Raw genomic sequence first — 14782 nt, 5'->3', positions numbered from 1 at the left:
AGCTGAAAAATAATTATTTACTGGAAAGCTGCCTATTTGATTACTAGCCTCCACTGATAAACCTTCCTATTTTTGACACTCTGAACTTGAGAGGTCTTCTTTGGTTTCTTTCAGTTTGGTTCAAAATCCAGGGGACAGTTTATCTGAAGCTTGGAAATGTCCGTGCAAAATGTTTGTCCTCTACTGAGCTAAGCTCTGTCATTTCCCCCCAGCAACTCTGTGAGGAGTTCAACAGCAAAGACAGTTGCCGAAAAGAGTCATGGTTTTCCCCATCGACTTGAAGATTGGAATGGGTGAGTCATCCTCAAATTGAGTTGGGAGGGATTGCTACAGAACAGCCCACATTTTGTCACAAAACTTTTGCTGTAATATCATACTAGTTCAAGTGTGGTTTTTCAGTTTTAGAAATACGTGTGAATGCCATATTGGTTGGTTACCACTATTTTGTGACAGGTCAGATTCACGTGAAGTTGCATCAACCAACCCCAAAGGGTGATACAGTTCAGGACAGGACTATTTGGAATAAGTCTGTTAGGTCATTGTTATCCTTCTCAGGATCATCACCTCACCACCTCTTCCACTGAGAACCGAATTCTAACTAGCGCATGGCTGAAATTAGTTTTAAGAATTTTTAGATATGCTGTGTGATATTTAAGGGAAGGACTGACTCTGCCATGTTTGATGAATGAATGAGAAATCACTCATATTGTGCTAGAGCTGAATGGAAGGGATGAATGCTTAGAAGTAGCATCCCAAGGGGTCCAGTTTGGGGGACCTAGACTGTGGATTAGAAGCCTGGGATGATGTTGGGGATAAAATCATGATACAATGTAGGGGTTCCCAAAGTGCGTGTTTTCTAAAAGGATGAGAAAACTGTCAAGAAGGAGAGAGTTATTGGCACTGTAATAACAGAGGAAGTTTGGGGCACCTGGGTGGTTCAGTCGATTGAGCGTCTGACTCTTGATATTGGCTCAAGTGGGGATATCACATGCATAAGATTGAGCCTCACATAGGGCTCTGTGCAGAGTATGGAGCCTGCTTGGGATTATCTCTCTCCCTCTTTCCTTGACTCTCCCTGGCTTGTGCTCACACACACATTCTCTTTCTCGGAATAAATAAATAAACTTAAAAAAGATAATAGTATAGGAAATTCAGGCAGAGAAGTTAAGTTCCACAGGCAGAATCTAAAAAAAGCTGTTACAGGGGCACCTGGGTGGCTCAGTTGGTTAAGCGCCAGACTTTGGCTCAGGTCATGATCTCACAGTTCCTGAGTTTGAGCCCTGCATCAGGCTCTGTGCTGACAGCTCAGAGCCTGGAGGCTGATTCAGATTCTATGTCTCCCTCTGTCTCTGCCCCTCCCTCACTTGTGCCCTGTCTCTCTCTCAAAAATAAATAAACATTAAAAAAATTTTAATAAAAAGATAAAAATAAAATAAAATAAAAAAGCTGTTGTGTTCATGCATGAGGAGAGTGGTCTGGATCTGAAACCGTGGAGTGGACCTGTGCCTACAGAGACAGGACCTTATTTTCCAAGACATTCCAATACCTGTGAAAGACACGACTTTTAATGATGCACTGCCAAGCAGAGAGCACCTAAGTCTAAACCTGCAGTTGACCCAATTTATTAACAGCCATACTCTGCTAATCCCTTATTTAGGTAAAATATCATGTATAATCAGAATGACTAATTAAACCTAGGATGACATACGATAGGATGAGGGGAGGGTCAAGATGAGGTAGGAACTAGAGAATACTGATTGCCATTTCTTTAAGAAGTCTTTGCCTATATCTATCTATCTATCTATCTATCTATCTATCTATCTATCTACCTACCTACATTGGAGCATTTCCTATATACTATGCTACCCCACAATGTAATGACTTAAAAAGCAACCATTAATTTATCTCATGATTCGGTGGGTTGGTTGAGAAGGTCTTCTGTCTGAACAGGTATGGCTGATAACCTTGGGCTTGCTCACGTTTCTCCACTCGGCTGGCATGTCAGCGGTGGCTGGATAAATCTAGAATGGCCTCACTCGTATGTTTGGTATTTAGAAGGCTCTAGGAAGGGTCTGGCTGCTTTTCTTCTCTTCCTCTAGTGGGCTGGCTTGGGCTCATTTACGTGGGAGTTCCAGGGTTCCAACCACAGCTAGAGGACAACCCCAGTGCTCTAGCACTTTCAAAGCCCCAGCATGAATCACTTTTGTTAATGTCCCATTGGCCAAAGTGAGTCATATGGCCAAGTCAGATTCAAGGAGTGGACAAAGAGATTGCACCTCTTGACAGGTATGGAAGAATTTATGGCCATTTAGAAAAATCTACCCCAACAAGATATTAGAGTTGGTAAAAATAAATAAATAAATAAACCAGTAAGCCATTAGAACTGTAGAGAAGGGGCTAAAAGGTGACAGTGATTGACTATAGAAATTCTTCATTTCCTGGTGGTGTTAGCAAAACAGAACCTGAATGTCATTTAGTGCAGCCAAGGAATACTCTGTATAGAGATTGCCCTGGGTTGTGTTATCTCAGGGTCCAACACACTTTTGAGGCTCTAAATAGAACTGTAAATACCATCTTGGAACAATCCTGGAAGTGTCCTAGATGTCTGGGATTCATCTGTTTTGAAACTAACCAGGCAGGGATAATGCCCTTGGAATATCTGAAACCCCCATCCCTCCTGGTCTAGGTAGGGGAAAGGACTTACCTTCTCTTTTCAAGGACAGGGATTAAGAACCAGAAGTGCACATTGTTGGTGGGTGAGGAGCAATGACAAGGTAGTCCTGGAGACGGGAAGAGGAAGGACGTGAATGGTAAACTTGCTCTCAGGGGGAAGCAATCAAAATTAATAATAATCTGGAGAATATGACCTGGAGGAAAGGTTAGGAAGCCTTTAAAGGGCAGGTAGAAGAAATGTGATAGTCTCTTGAAGCAGACTGAATGGTTTTTAAGAATGATGAGCTAAGGGAGGTTTCAATCTCAATCCTGCCACTAGCCAGTTAGTTACGTGACCGTGCACAAACCACCTACTTCAGTGTTTTCATTGACAAAACTACCATTGACACAATCACCATTTGACTGGGTGATTTTTTCCAAAGGTCTTTCCAGCTCTAACATCTTCACAGAAACTAGAAAAAGAAGCAAAAGATTGATTGGCATTTTTACGTGAAGGGAATGGGGCTGTGTTAGAAGGAATCCCCTTCAGAGAGCATCGGAGCAGGTGTTAGGAAGATTTGCAATCTCTAGAACTTTCACAGGGCTCGAACTCATGAACTATGAGTTCATGACCTGAGCTGAAATCAAGAGCCAGATGCTTAACTGACTGAGCCACCCAGGTGCCCCATAGAACTTTAAAACCATGATAGATCCCCATCATTCATTCGATGGACGTTAACTGAACATTAACCACATGCCAGACAAAGCAGTCAGCTAACGATGGCAGCTTGCTCCTGCTCCTGTGGAACTTACAGGATCATTTGGGTTTGATCAAATGATTCTAGAAAAAAATTAGGATTTGTAAGCACATCTAGCTTTATTATTCAGTCATTTCTGATGAAGAGTGGGATTGGATTTCTCAGAAATGGGGACACTGGATTGCTGAGACAATTGCAGGCAGGGATTACATCAGATGCCTTCTCTGATCCTTAGTTTCTTCATGTGCAAAATAAAAAGGGCATACTAGAGCATTCCTAAAGTCTCATTCAGCTCCAAAAATTTAATGTGGCCGCCCAGCAGTCCTTAAGTGCTTTAGCTCAGCAACCCCATCTAGTGTCACTGTGTGCACCTTAGTAGAAAACATCCATTAGTCATTCTAGCACTGAGGAAGGGCAGTGAAGAGGCCAGACATAGCTGGAGACCGGCTTGAGACTCAAGATATCAGAGGAAGGGAGCGATGGTTATTATAATGAACACTGACATGATTTTTGCTATGTGTCAGCCAGCGTTCTCGGTGGCTACTACTCATGTAATTCTCATAACAAACCTGCGATAGAGGTGCTCCTAACACCCTTACTTTCCAGATAAGGAAACAGGGCACAAGAACATAACTTGCCTGGTAAGTGGCAGCACCAGAATTCAAGGCCAGGTAGTGAGTGAGCTCCAGAGGCCATTCTCTGCTCCACCATACTTTCCTGCCTCTAGCTAAGAGTCACAGAGCGCTTACCATGTGACAGGCACTGTTCTAAGAGCGCTGCATGGTGGACGTCCTCTAATCCTCTCAACAGAAATCAGATGTAGACAATAAAATCCCTGTTTTTCAGATGAGAAGACATAACCCCAGGGAGATGATGTAATTTTTCTAAACTCATATAGTTGATAAGTGGTGGGGCTTCAGTACCCAACCAGGGTGGAAACCAAAAGATGCATCCAGGCTGCTGCCACCTCCCTAGAATTTTTCTCCCATTTTCTCAAATGTCACGGCTTCATTTTTATTGGTACAAAAGGGGAGAGGCAAGCATCAAATGCCAGGCAGAGCTTGTGTGCCAATTATCTGAAGAGCCCATTCCTGAATATTCAGAAGGTTGTTAATTGCATTAATGGATAATGCAGGCTCGCATGCATTTTCTTGGTCCCTCCTACTTATCATTTTGCAGCAAATTTGCCAGGTAAGTAATGAAGACATTAAGTGCCACAGGAGATTTATAAGCTGTCCTTTAGGAATCTTATATCACAGCCTCAACAATCACTTTTACGTAAATACCTCCCCAGACTATATCTCCTAAACTCACCACTGCAATCGACTAAAGGACGCATCCACTTTCCAGTTCCATTATCCTCTCAAACTCAACTTTCAGTACTTATTTAGCAAATATTTACAAGCACTCACTGTGCGCTAAGCACATACGCAAAACCCTTGGGCTCTCAGAACAATGCTTGGCACATGGGGATACTAATGTAAGTCCTTATTTTCAAGTTTTACAGAGCCTACTGGGGGAGATTGGTCAACAGTCACAATACAAGGAGATAAATGTTGTGATGGCTAAGCATGACACACTTTGGTGTATGCAGTGACATTTCATCCAGTCTTAAGACAGAGGTAAGCATAGGATCAGGATCAGGGCACCTGGGTGGCTCAGTCAGTTAAGCGTCTGGCTCTTGATTTCGGCTCAGGTCATGATCTCATGATTCGTGGGCCCGAGCCCTGTGTAGGGCTCTGTGCTGACAGTGTGGAGCTTGCTTGGGATTCCCTCTTTCTTCCTTTCTCTCCGCCCCTCCCGCACTCTCTCTAAATAAATAAATAAACTTAAAAAAAAAAAAAAGACTGAAGAGTAGGATCAGGAAGGGTTTCTCAGACAACTGACTCCCAAAATTGAAATCAGAACCTTTCTCCCCAGACTGACTGCTTCTTATTTCTACTAAGTGTTCTCCCATTTTAGCTGCCCCGGCTTGGAAACTCATTGTTTACTCTGTCCTTGTTCACAAATCCAGAGACTAACCTAATATTCATGTCTAGGATGTCCAGTCAATTCTTCCTTCTCAGTATCACCTCCCTTCTGTGCCTTTCTCACTCTAGTTCAATCTTGGATCTTCTCAAGCCAGGACTACTGCAAAAGTCTGTTCTCTTAGCCCCAACAAATTCTCTCCTTGCTGATTCTTCCCACACGATACTCCAGATTCAGTCACCTAATGTACTTCCCGGCTCAAAAACCTCAAAATGTTATTCAGCACCCAAAGGATAAAGGCCGATCTCTTTTCTGGCAACATTCTGCCCCCTTTCTCCTCCCTCCATCGGAATCTTCCACAATTCCCTTGTAAAAGCCTCTGCCTTCAGTCTAAGGATGCCACCACCATCCCTTCAAGCCACCCACTCTGCTCTTTCTGCATTTATGCCTGTGTTGACTTTTTCTTTGCTCAGTTTTTTTAAAAAAAATTTTAGTGCTTATTTATTTTTGAGAGAGAGACAGGGGGCAGAGAGAGAGGGAGACACAGAATCCGAAGCAGGCTCCAGGCTCTGAGCTGTCAACACAGAGCCCAACTCAGGGCTTGAACTCAAGAGCCGTGAGATCATGACCTGAGCCAAGGTCAAATGCTTAACCGACTAAGCCATCCAGGCGCCCCTGCTCAGTTTTTTGTTTGTTTTTAATGTAGCATATCTATATCCTCTCTCTCCTGAAATGGCAATTCCAATTTTACCTCTTCTGTGAAGTCTACCTTAAAAAAACTACAGAATTTATTGTTTGTACTAGTGAGTTGGCAATTAGCGTGTATTGCTGTTTTCTTTAGTTAACTTTATAAAGGTATAATCTACACCACCACAGGGATATGTACCAATGTAACTATCACATCAGGAAATAAAACACCCACATTAGCCCAAACATTTCCTTCTCCCCTTTGCAGGTTGTTTCCTACCTGCCCCAGTCCTAGGCAACTGCTGATTTTCTTTCTGTTACTACAGATTGATTCTCTCTCTCTCTCTCTCGAATTCTGTGCAAGTGGAAATATCAAGCATGTGCTCTTATTTGAATCTGGATTTTTCTCACTCGGCATAACGTTTACAAGATTCATCCATGTTGTTACATGCTTGTTCTCTTTTATTGTTGGGAGAATTCCATTGTCTGGATATACTATAATTTGCTTATCCATTCACCTGTTCATGAACATTTGGGTTGTTTTCAGTTTTAGGCTCATAAACATCTGTGTAAAAGTCTTTGTGTAGACATGTATTTTAATTTCTCTTGGATAAATACTTAGGAGTTGAATTGCTTGGTTGAATGATATTGGTTGTTACCTTTATAAGAGTTTGCCAAACTGTTTTCTAAAGCGGTTTTAATATTTTACATTCTCATCAATCATGTCTCAGAGTGCCGGATACTTCCTCTCTATCCAACACTTGGGTTATTCTAAACCGTTTGTATTTTGTATATTGTAAATTGTATTGATTTTTTAATTTCACTTTCATTGTTCATGGCTAATATGTAACAATACAGTTGGTTTTCATACATTACTAAACTCACTTATTAATTCTATTAGTTTTGTAGATCCCATAGGCATTTCTATGTACATGATCTATATTTAAAAAGCTTTATATTTTCCTTTAATTAATTTTTTTTTTAATTTTTGAGAGAGAAAGCACATGCAAATGGGGGAGAGGAACAGAGGGAGAGAATCTTAAGCAGGCTTCAGGCTCAGTGTGGAGCCCCATGCGGGGCTGGATCCCACGACCCTGGGATCACGACCTAAGCTGAAATCAAGAGTTGGACGCTCAAACAACTGAGCCACTCTGGCACCCCTATATCTTCCTTTTCAACTTCTATGCATTGTATTATTTTTTTTTCTTTTTGCCTATAGTGCACTAATTAGGATCTTCACTACAATGTTGGCTAGAAGTACTGACAAATGGATATCCTTGACTTGTTCCTGATTCTTATTCCTGATAAAGCTTTCAGCCCTTGAACATTAACTATGGTATTATTGGTATATACATCATGGCTGCCATTTATCAGACTGAGAAAGTTCCCTTCTATTCCTAGTTTGCTGAAAGTTTTTATCATAAATGGATCTTGATTTTTGTCAAATACTCTCTCTAAATCTAATGAGGTGTTCATGTGATTTTTCTCCTTTCTTCTCTTAACGTGGTGATTGCATTGTTTGATTTTTGAGTGTGAAGCTAATCTTGCAGTGTTGAGCTAAACTATACTTGGACATGATGTATTATTGTTATATTGCAGGATAGGTTTGCTAATAGTTTGTTAAGGATATTTGCACCTACATTCACATTGGGATATTGCTTTGTAATTTCTTATGTCTTTGCCCAGTTTCGGTAATAGGATAATGTCGAGCTCATGAGATGGAAAGTGTTCCCTAATCCTTCTCTTGAAAGAGTTTACGTAACATTTACATTTTTTTCTTATGTGTTTGATAGAACTTATAAGTGAAGTCATCTGGGCATAGAATTTTCTTTGTGAAAGGATTATAATTACAAATTCAATTTCTTTAATAGATATAGAGTGATTCAGGTTTTCTGTTTCTTCTTGTGTCAGTTTTGATAGCTTGTCTCTTTTCAGCTCTAGAATTTCCATTTGGTTCTTTTTTATAGTTTCCTTTCCTCTTCTTAGATTTTCTATCTCTTCATTTGGTATTACTGTATTTTTCTGTTTGAACACATTTAAAACAGCCCTTCTAAAGTTCTTCTCTGCTCAGTACAACTTCTGGTTATCGTGGAGTTGGTTTCTATTATTTCCTATGTCTTGATTATGGATCACACTTTTCCCATTTCTCCATATGACTAGTAATTTTTAGTATTATGCTGGACATTTTAGACAATAAATTCTGTCATCTTATTCTAAAGCATGAAGGATTTTGTTCTAACAGCTAGTTAACTTGGCTGGACTCAGACTCCAAGCCGTTTCCCCTATGGTGTAGCTAAGCTAAGGCTTCCAGCTGTTGCTTTCTACCGGGATCCCTGAGGTCTCTCCATACAACATATGTGTACTTCAGTGATTAGTCAAAGATTTGGGTGGTTGATAAGCAGATTTGGTCCTCCTCCCTAGTGGCTTCTACTTTTCTTCGATTTGCCCCACCACTTTTCACTTCAGGCGTCCTTAATTTTCAACTTTGACTCCTCACGCCAGTAAGATGGTAACTTTCTGCTTGAGTTCCAGCTGCCCTCCACAGCATGGAACAGGGAGTGTACTCAGGCGGGAAGGCTCACAAAGGACATCTCGCCCACTGCAGTTCACCTCTTTTAAGGCTGACTTGCTATTTCTACCTGCTTTTGATGCTCCCCAGGTCCTTCAAAGTTGTTTTCTATACATGTTATCCATGGGACAGTTAATCTGATACAAGCTTCCTTGCCACTAACAGAATAGGAACTGCCCTATTTGCTTCCATGGGGAAATGTGGGGAGATTTAAAAGAAAATGACACCATCACCACCATCATCTCTTCAGAATTCCCATTGAGAAATATTTTTGACAGAGCAAGCTTTATAGTCACACACTCTTGACATGTCTCTCTTCCCTTGCCTAAAGTCCAATGACTTCACATGTGAATCCACTTATGTTTTTTAAATATAAGAGATAAATACTGGCAATGTGCCAGCCATAAAATACATTTAAAATAGAATTTAAGCCTAGAATAAAATAAAAATTCTTGACAGTGGCCTCAAATGCCTTATGTGGTCTGGTTCTGTATACCAGTCCAATCTCATCTCTTATCATTCTCTGCCTAGTTCATTACCTCCAGCCACCCTAGCCTCCTTGTTGTTCCTCAAATACTAGAGCACCTGCCATTCCTATCATGTGGAATGCTCTGCCCTCCAATCATTAGATGGCTGCTTCTTCTGATCATCCAGGTCTCTGCTCAAATATTTTATCTTCAGAGAGACCTTTCCTGATTATTCTACCTAAAAGACCAAACTCTCTCCCCGACCCCAATTACGTTTTAACATCTTACTCTGCCTTGTTTTCTTTATAGCACTAATCATTATCTAAAATCATTCATTCATTTCCTTGTTTATTGCCTGGCTCTCCTCTAAAAGGTAAGCACCAAGAGGGCAGAATCTTTATCTTGTTCACCAACGTACCTTGGTATCTAGAAGTCATCTGGCAAAGAGTATGTTTAATAAATACTTATTAAATAAACAAATGAAAAATGATATGGGACGTTTTGAGGTATATCTCATTATTTCCCATTAAACTCTTCTGGGAACAACAGAAATTTAGATAATTGAAAATGTACAAAAAGTAATCAGTATTATATAGACCAGAAGTTCCTTATATTTAAAGCCAGTATTTCATTTTACTTCAGGACAGTGAAACGTTGTACATTATAAAATCATGTGAATCAACAAACCAAACATAAATTCTCAATTGGTAAGAGAAGAAAATTCTAACTGAATACAAAGTGAGAAAGAAAGAAAGAAAGAAAGGGAAAGAACTGTTACAGCTCTCAAAGTTGTTTAACACGTAGAAATGAAGTATACTCATGGCATTGGAATTTGGGGATGAATGGGCATATAATATTCATTATAATTGAATTAAGGAGATTGGCTGTTTAAAAGCTCAAGGGACAACAGGTACTTACTGATAGTATCAAGCTTCAGAAGATTTATGTGCTTAGTTTTAAAACATAAAGGTCTCTTGGGGCTCCTGTGTGGCTCAGTTGGTTAAGTGTTCGACTTCGGCTCAGGTCATGATCTCGCGGTCTGTGAGTTCGGGCCCCGCATCGGGCTCTGTGCTGACAGCTCGGAGCCTGGAGCCTGCTTTGGATTCTACATCTCCCTCTCACTCTGCCCCTCCCCCCGCTCATGCTCGTGTCTTTCTCTCTTTCTCTCAAAAATAAACATTAAAAAAAAATTAAAAAAACAAAACAAAACATAAAGGTCTCTTAAAACATAAAACAGTCATCTCAAAGTCAAGCCAAAGCAGCAATAATAATAATGATAATAATAATAATAATGCTAAATGTTTACACAACGATGTTCAGGCTCACAGCTTCTAGTAATATTTTGTTTGTTTGTTTTATTATTCTTTTTTATTAAAATTACACTGTTCAAATTAAGTCACACATGAAATTGGCTTTGGAAGAAAATCGCTTTGGTATATCATTTAAATCTTCTAGGATACAAAGCATGCAAGTTCTTCCAGTCATGCACAACAAGACATGTGAGGTATCAAATGGACATTTGTTTTCAGTATTCCCACTAGAAGACTAGAGTTCTAATAAGTTTCTCAGAAACCGCTGTAACAAATTTCTTCATGGTGCAAAACTGCCATGGACGTTGTCCTGGTGAGTGGCCGATGGAGCAGCTAAGTTTCACGTGCTTACTTCCCAAATGTGGAATTCAACAGAGTGGGATCAACAGAGGAAAACCTAATTCCTGAAGTGGGGATAATGCTAGAAATGTACTAATTTTTTTTTTGCATGATGTTAATAATTTCAGTGTTAAATGAATCAAGCTCATTGGTTGCTTGCAGTAGGAACCAATGCAGATTTCATCAACAAGATAATCTAAGTATATGAAATTCTGTCTCTGTTTCAATGAATTCCCTTCGAATATTTTCTGCACGAGTCATAGCTTCACCAGAAATGCGCACGGGGACTGATCCCCAGATTGAAGAGTATTACAAATGGACAAACTAATAAATATACAACATAAAAAAATCATAATCAAGGGTAAATCTCCTGACTCTACCCCCAGGTCATTTAATAGTATCAGACTTGGCTGTGCTTACTAGTATCTTCAAATTTAGAATAGTGACATTCCAGCTTATAAATGTCAAGTAAGTCCCACATGGGTGTTGCTTCTGCAGTAAGCTTAAATATTCAGTGCTTAATCTTGATCTGGAAATGTTGCTATTGTGGTTCTGTTTTATAATCCGATTTCCACGAAGGATTAAAAAGAAAAAAGAAAAAAGAAAAAAAGGTGCAAGTGGGAGGTGGGGAGATTTGTGGACAGTATTACCTTCATTATCTTGGCAGGCGGGCACATTTTTGCCTTAGAGCTAAACAAATTTTGCTGATCCTCAACTATTTCAAAGCGAGAGAGCTATGGGAACAAAGAAGTAATGATGTGAGCAAAGATGTGAGAACCTACAGCACACAAGTCACCTGATGTCGTGTTTTTAACAGGATTCTTCTTTCACCTGCACAGCAACGTAAGACAAACCGCTCTGCTCACTCTCAAGGTCCCAGTCTGCATCTGTCTCTGAGTCACTGGAGTAAATGTCAAAGAGAGAGGCACTTCCAGACCGCAATTCATCTGTCTGAGTAGTGGCATTACACAGTTGTTTTCCAAACACTTTTACCTTGGCCTGAATACCTGAAGGGAACGAACACAATCGCCTATGAATGACACTTGGCTTGTCATGTATCTTTCATATACAAAAGATCAATTCAATTATAAATGAATTGAAGAGTCAAAACATACCAACACTTCGGTGAGGGGGCCTTTTCAGAGAAATCTGCGTACTTTTATGCACTGGACCTTCTTCACAGTGAGTAGGTACTGAAGTGACACCAGGAGATAGATTATCAGCGCGGACCTGTGTTTGCGTAATTTCATTTTCACATGTAATCTAAAAATATGAACCAGAGAACTATATCAAAGGTAAGCCTAAGTAGTATGGTTTTATCTTTCAAAAGTGAGAAGTAGTAAAAGACTATAAATAATAGTTTTCAAGGTCACGTATTCGGAAGACTGGAATTTGAACCCAGGCAAGCTGGCTCCATAGTCCAAGTTCTTAAGAACTCTGCCATACTGTTCCTTACTATTTGTAATCACAAATTGCTAAGCATTCTGGTCAAACCGCAATCTATAAGCTATTAAGCTATTTGCTTACAACTCATTATTTTTCCCCCTAAATGAGTTGCTGTAAGAGATAATACTACTAGCATTAAATTATTGGATAGTGTAGCAGTAGCATTACTCTAGAAAACCCAATCATCGGTCCTTTATACCTTGCAGAGAAATGCTTTAATCCAATAATATGATTGGCTTTAATGTTTTTATGCTTTCCTGAGAAAAAAAAAATACAACATGAAATGGAAATTTTGGCTCTTGGGGGAAGTGAGAGGTAGAAAGGAGGAGGATTTGGATACTTAGACGGCAACATACGACTGAGTACCTAGAAATAACATGGAAGAGGCTAAGAAAGGATATCTGGAATGTGTAAGGGGGCCTGTGAGAAGAAAAAATAAGACGTGATAAAGAAACAAAAACAAAATTTGGAAAGTGGGTGATGGGCACTGAGGAGGGCACCTGTTGGGATGAACACTGGGTATTGTATGGAAACCAATTTGACAATAAATTATGTATTAAAAAAAAAAATTAAAGTACTTTGCAATTTTATCTAGTGGCCTGGTAGTGACAAGTGCATTCAGACCACTGAAAAAATATTTTAGCTGGCATCTATTGTTGCTGTAACACAGCAAGACATTAAAGATACTTTTGTGAAGAGTCCTTTTGTAACAGAAATAATTATATCTAATATTACTGAGGACTTAAATCAAAACATAAGTCTTACCTTTATTTGTGTTTATAATTATGACTAATTTCCACTGGCTATATCTACTTCTAAGCCAAGCCAAAAGTCTACAATGAGTTCATTATTTCTTTACAGAACAGATTTATGCTTGATAAAAATGGCATTTTAGTTATTTACTCAGGCTTTAAAAAATAACTTCTGTTCCCGTTAGAAGAATACATTTTATCACTAAGAAAAATTTGCATGCAGAGAATAAACTAAAATAAACTAAAAATTAGCCATAATCTCTTTATCCATAGCTAACAACTTTATGGTTTGGAATTTTTTTGGTCTTTTGCTATTTATTTTTTTAAAAATTGGGATAATGTGTTTTATAACCTTTTATATATCCTTTAATACATCATTTTCCCCTATCATATAGCATGTTTCTATATTATTAAATAATCTACATAATTTTTGTGGCTGCATACAATCTATTGTACAGATATACTATAATTTATTAAAATAATCTGTATTGGAAACCTTTGAACATAAATCTTTTGTGCACATATCTTATTAAAAGGTTAAGAAGCAGAATTTCCAAATATGTATTGATCAACTGGAACATGTGTCAAAAGAAAATATTTGAAGTGAGGCAGAGAGAGACAAAAGGATGGAAAATATAGAAAAGATCACAAGAGACAGCAGATAAAATGAAAAAGTATTGTATATGGTATGAATTGTAGTCCCAGAGAAAAAGGGAAAATGGGACAGAAGCAATATTTGAACAAATAACATCTGAAAATTGACTAAAATGGACAGAAGACATTAAGACACAGTTTTACAAAAGTACTATTTGTATTAATAAAAATAAAAACAAAGGAAGCCACACCTATGCACATTACAGTAAAGCTGGAAAACAAAGAGAAAAACTTAGAAGCAGCTAGAGGAAAAAGATACATTCTCTTCAAAGGGGCAACCATACATAAGTGAGTAAGGATACAGAAAGACTGAAAGTAAAAGGATGTAGTAAGATATACTATGCCAGGGGTGCCTGGGTGGCTCAGTTGGTTAAGCGGCCGACTTCGGCTCAGGTCATGATCTTGCAGTCCGTGGATTCGAGCCCCGCGCCGGGCTCTGTGCTGACAGCACACAGCCTGGAGTCTGTTTCAGATTCTGTGTCTCCCTCTCTCTGACCCTCCCCTGTTCATGCTCTGTCTCTCCCTGTCTCAAAAATAAAGAAAATGTTAAAAAAAAAAAATTAAAAAAAGATATACTATGCCAAAACAACCTAAAGAAGGCAGATGTTGCTATATTAGCACTATATAACACAAAAACTGTTAGAATTAGAGACCAAATATGTAAATTCAAAATCACAGTGGAAGATTTTTAACATGTCTCTCCCAGTAATCAATGCAATAAGTAGACAAAAATTCCAGAAGGACATAGAACATTTAAACATTAATAGACATATATGGAACATTGTACCCAACTGCAGAACGCACATTCATCTCAAGTGAATATGGAATATTTACAAAAGCTGACCTATATTTTGCCTAATACAAGTTTCAATAAATTTCGAAAGATTAAATTCATATGTTATATATTCTCTGGCCACACTGTAATTGACGTAGAAATCTGTAACAAAAACAGAACTACAACATGCCTGTGTGCTTGGAAATTTTAAAATATACTTCTAAATAACCCATGAAAAGATAAACTTAAAAGATAAATTTATAGTGAAAATAAAAAGATAGTTTAAACTAAATAATAATACTCTACACCAAAAACTTATGGGATTCAGTTAATGCCATGCTTACAAGGGAGTTTTGGGCCTTAGATGCATAAAAGGGTATAGGAAAATTGATTAGGCTTGGTTAA

The 14782-nt window shown here is 38.8% G+C and overlaps 1 protein-coding gene across 3 annotated transcripts in view; it reads right to left on the bottom strand.

Annotated features, from left to right (window-relative positions):
* Positions 1-14782, bottom strand: part of THAP10 (THAP domain containing 10) — a 29977-nt gene that overhangs the window by 10137 nt on the left and 5058 nt on the right. For 2 of the 3 annotated variants that reach the window (XM_042941532.1, XM_042941534.1), the window contains exons 2-3: positions 11866-12013; positions 11547-11757 (exon numbers count right to left, since the gene is read on the bottom strand). In XM_042941532.1, coding sequence (XP_042797466.1) covers positions 11561-11757; positions 11866-12013 — 345 coding nt within the window. In that variant the 3' untranslated portion in view covers positions 11547-11560. Of the gene's footprint in view, positions 1-11346; positions 11758-11865; positions 12014-14782 lie in introns of those variants that run through there. The other variant, XM_042941531.1, reaches the window with a different exon arrangement.

The sequence above is a fragment of the Panthera leo genome, chromosome B3 (assembly GCF_018350215.1).
Source record: "Panthera leo isolate Ple1 chromosome B3, P.leo_Ple1_pat1.1, whole genome shotgun sequence".
Lineage (NCBI taxonomy): Eukaryota > Metazoa > Chordata > Mammalia > Carnivora > Felidae > Panthera > Panthera leo.
This window is presented reverse-complemented; position numbering and strand designations above follow the sequence as displayed.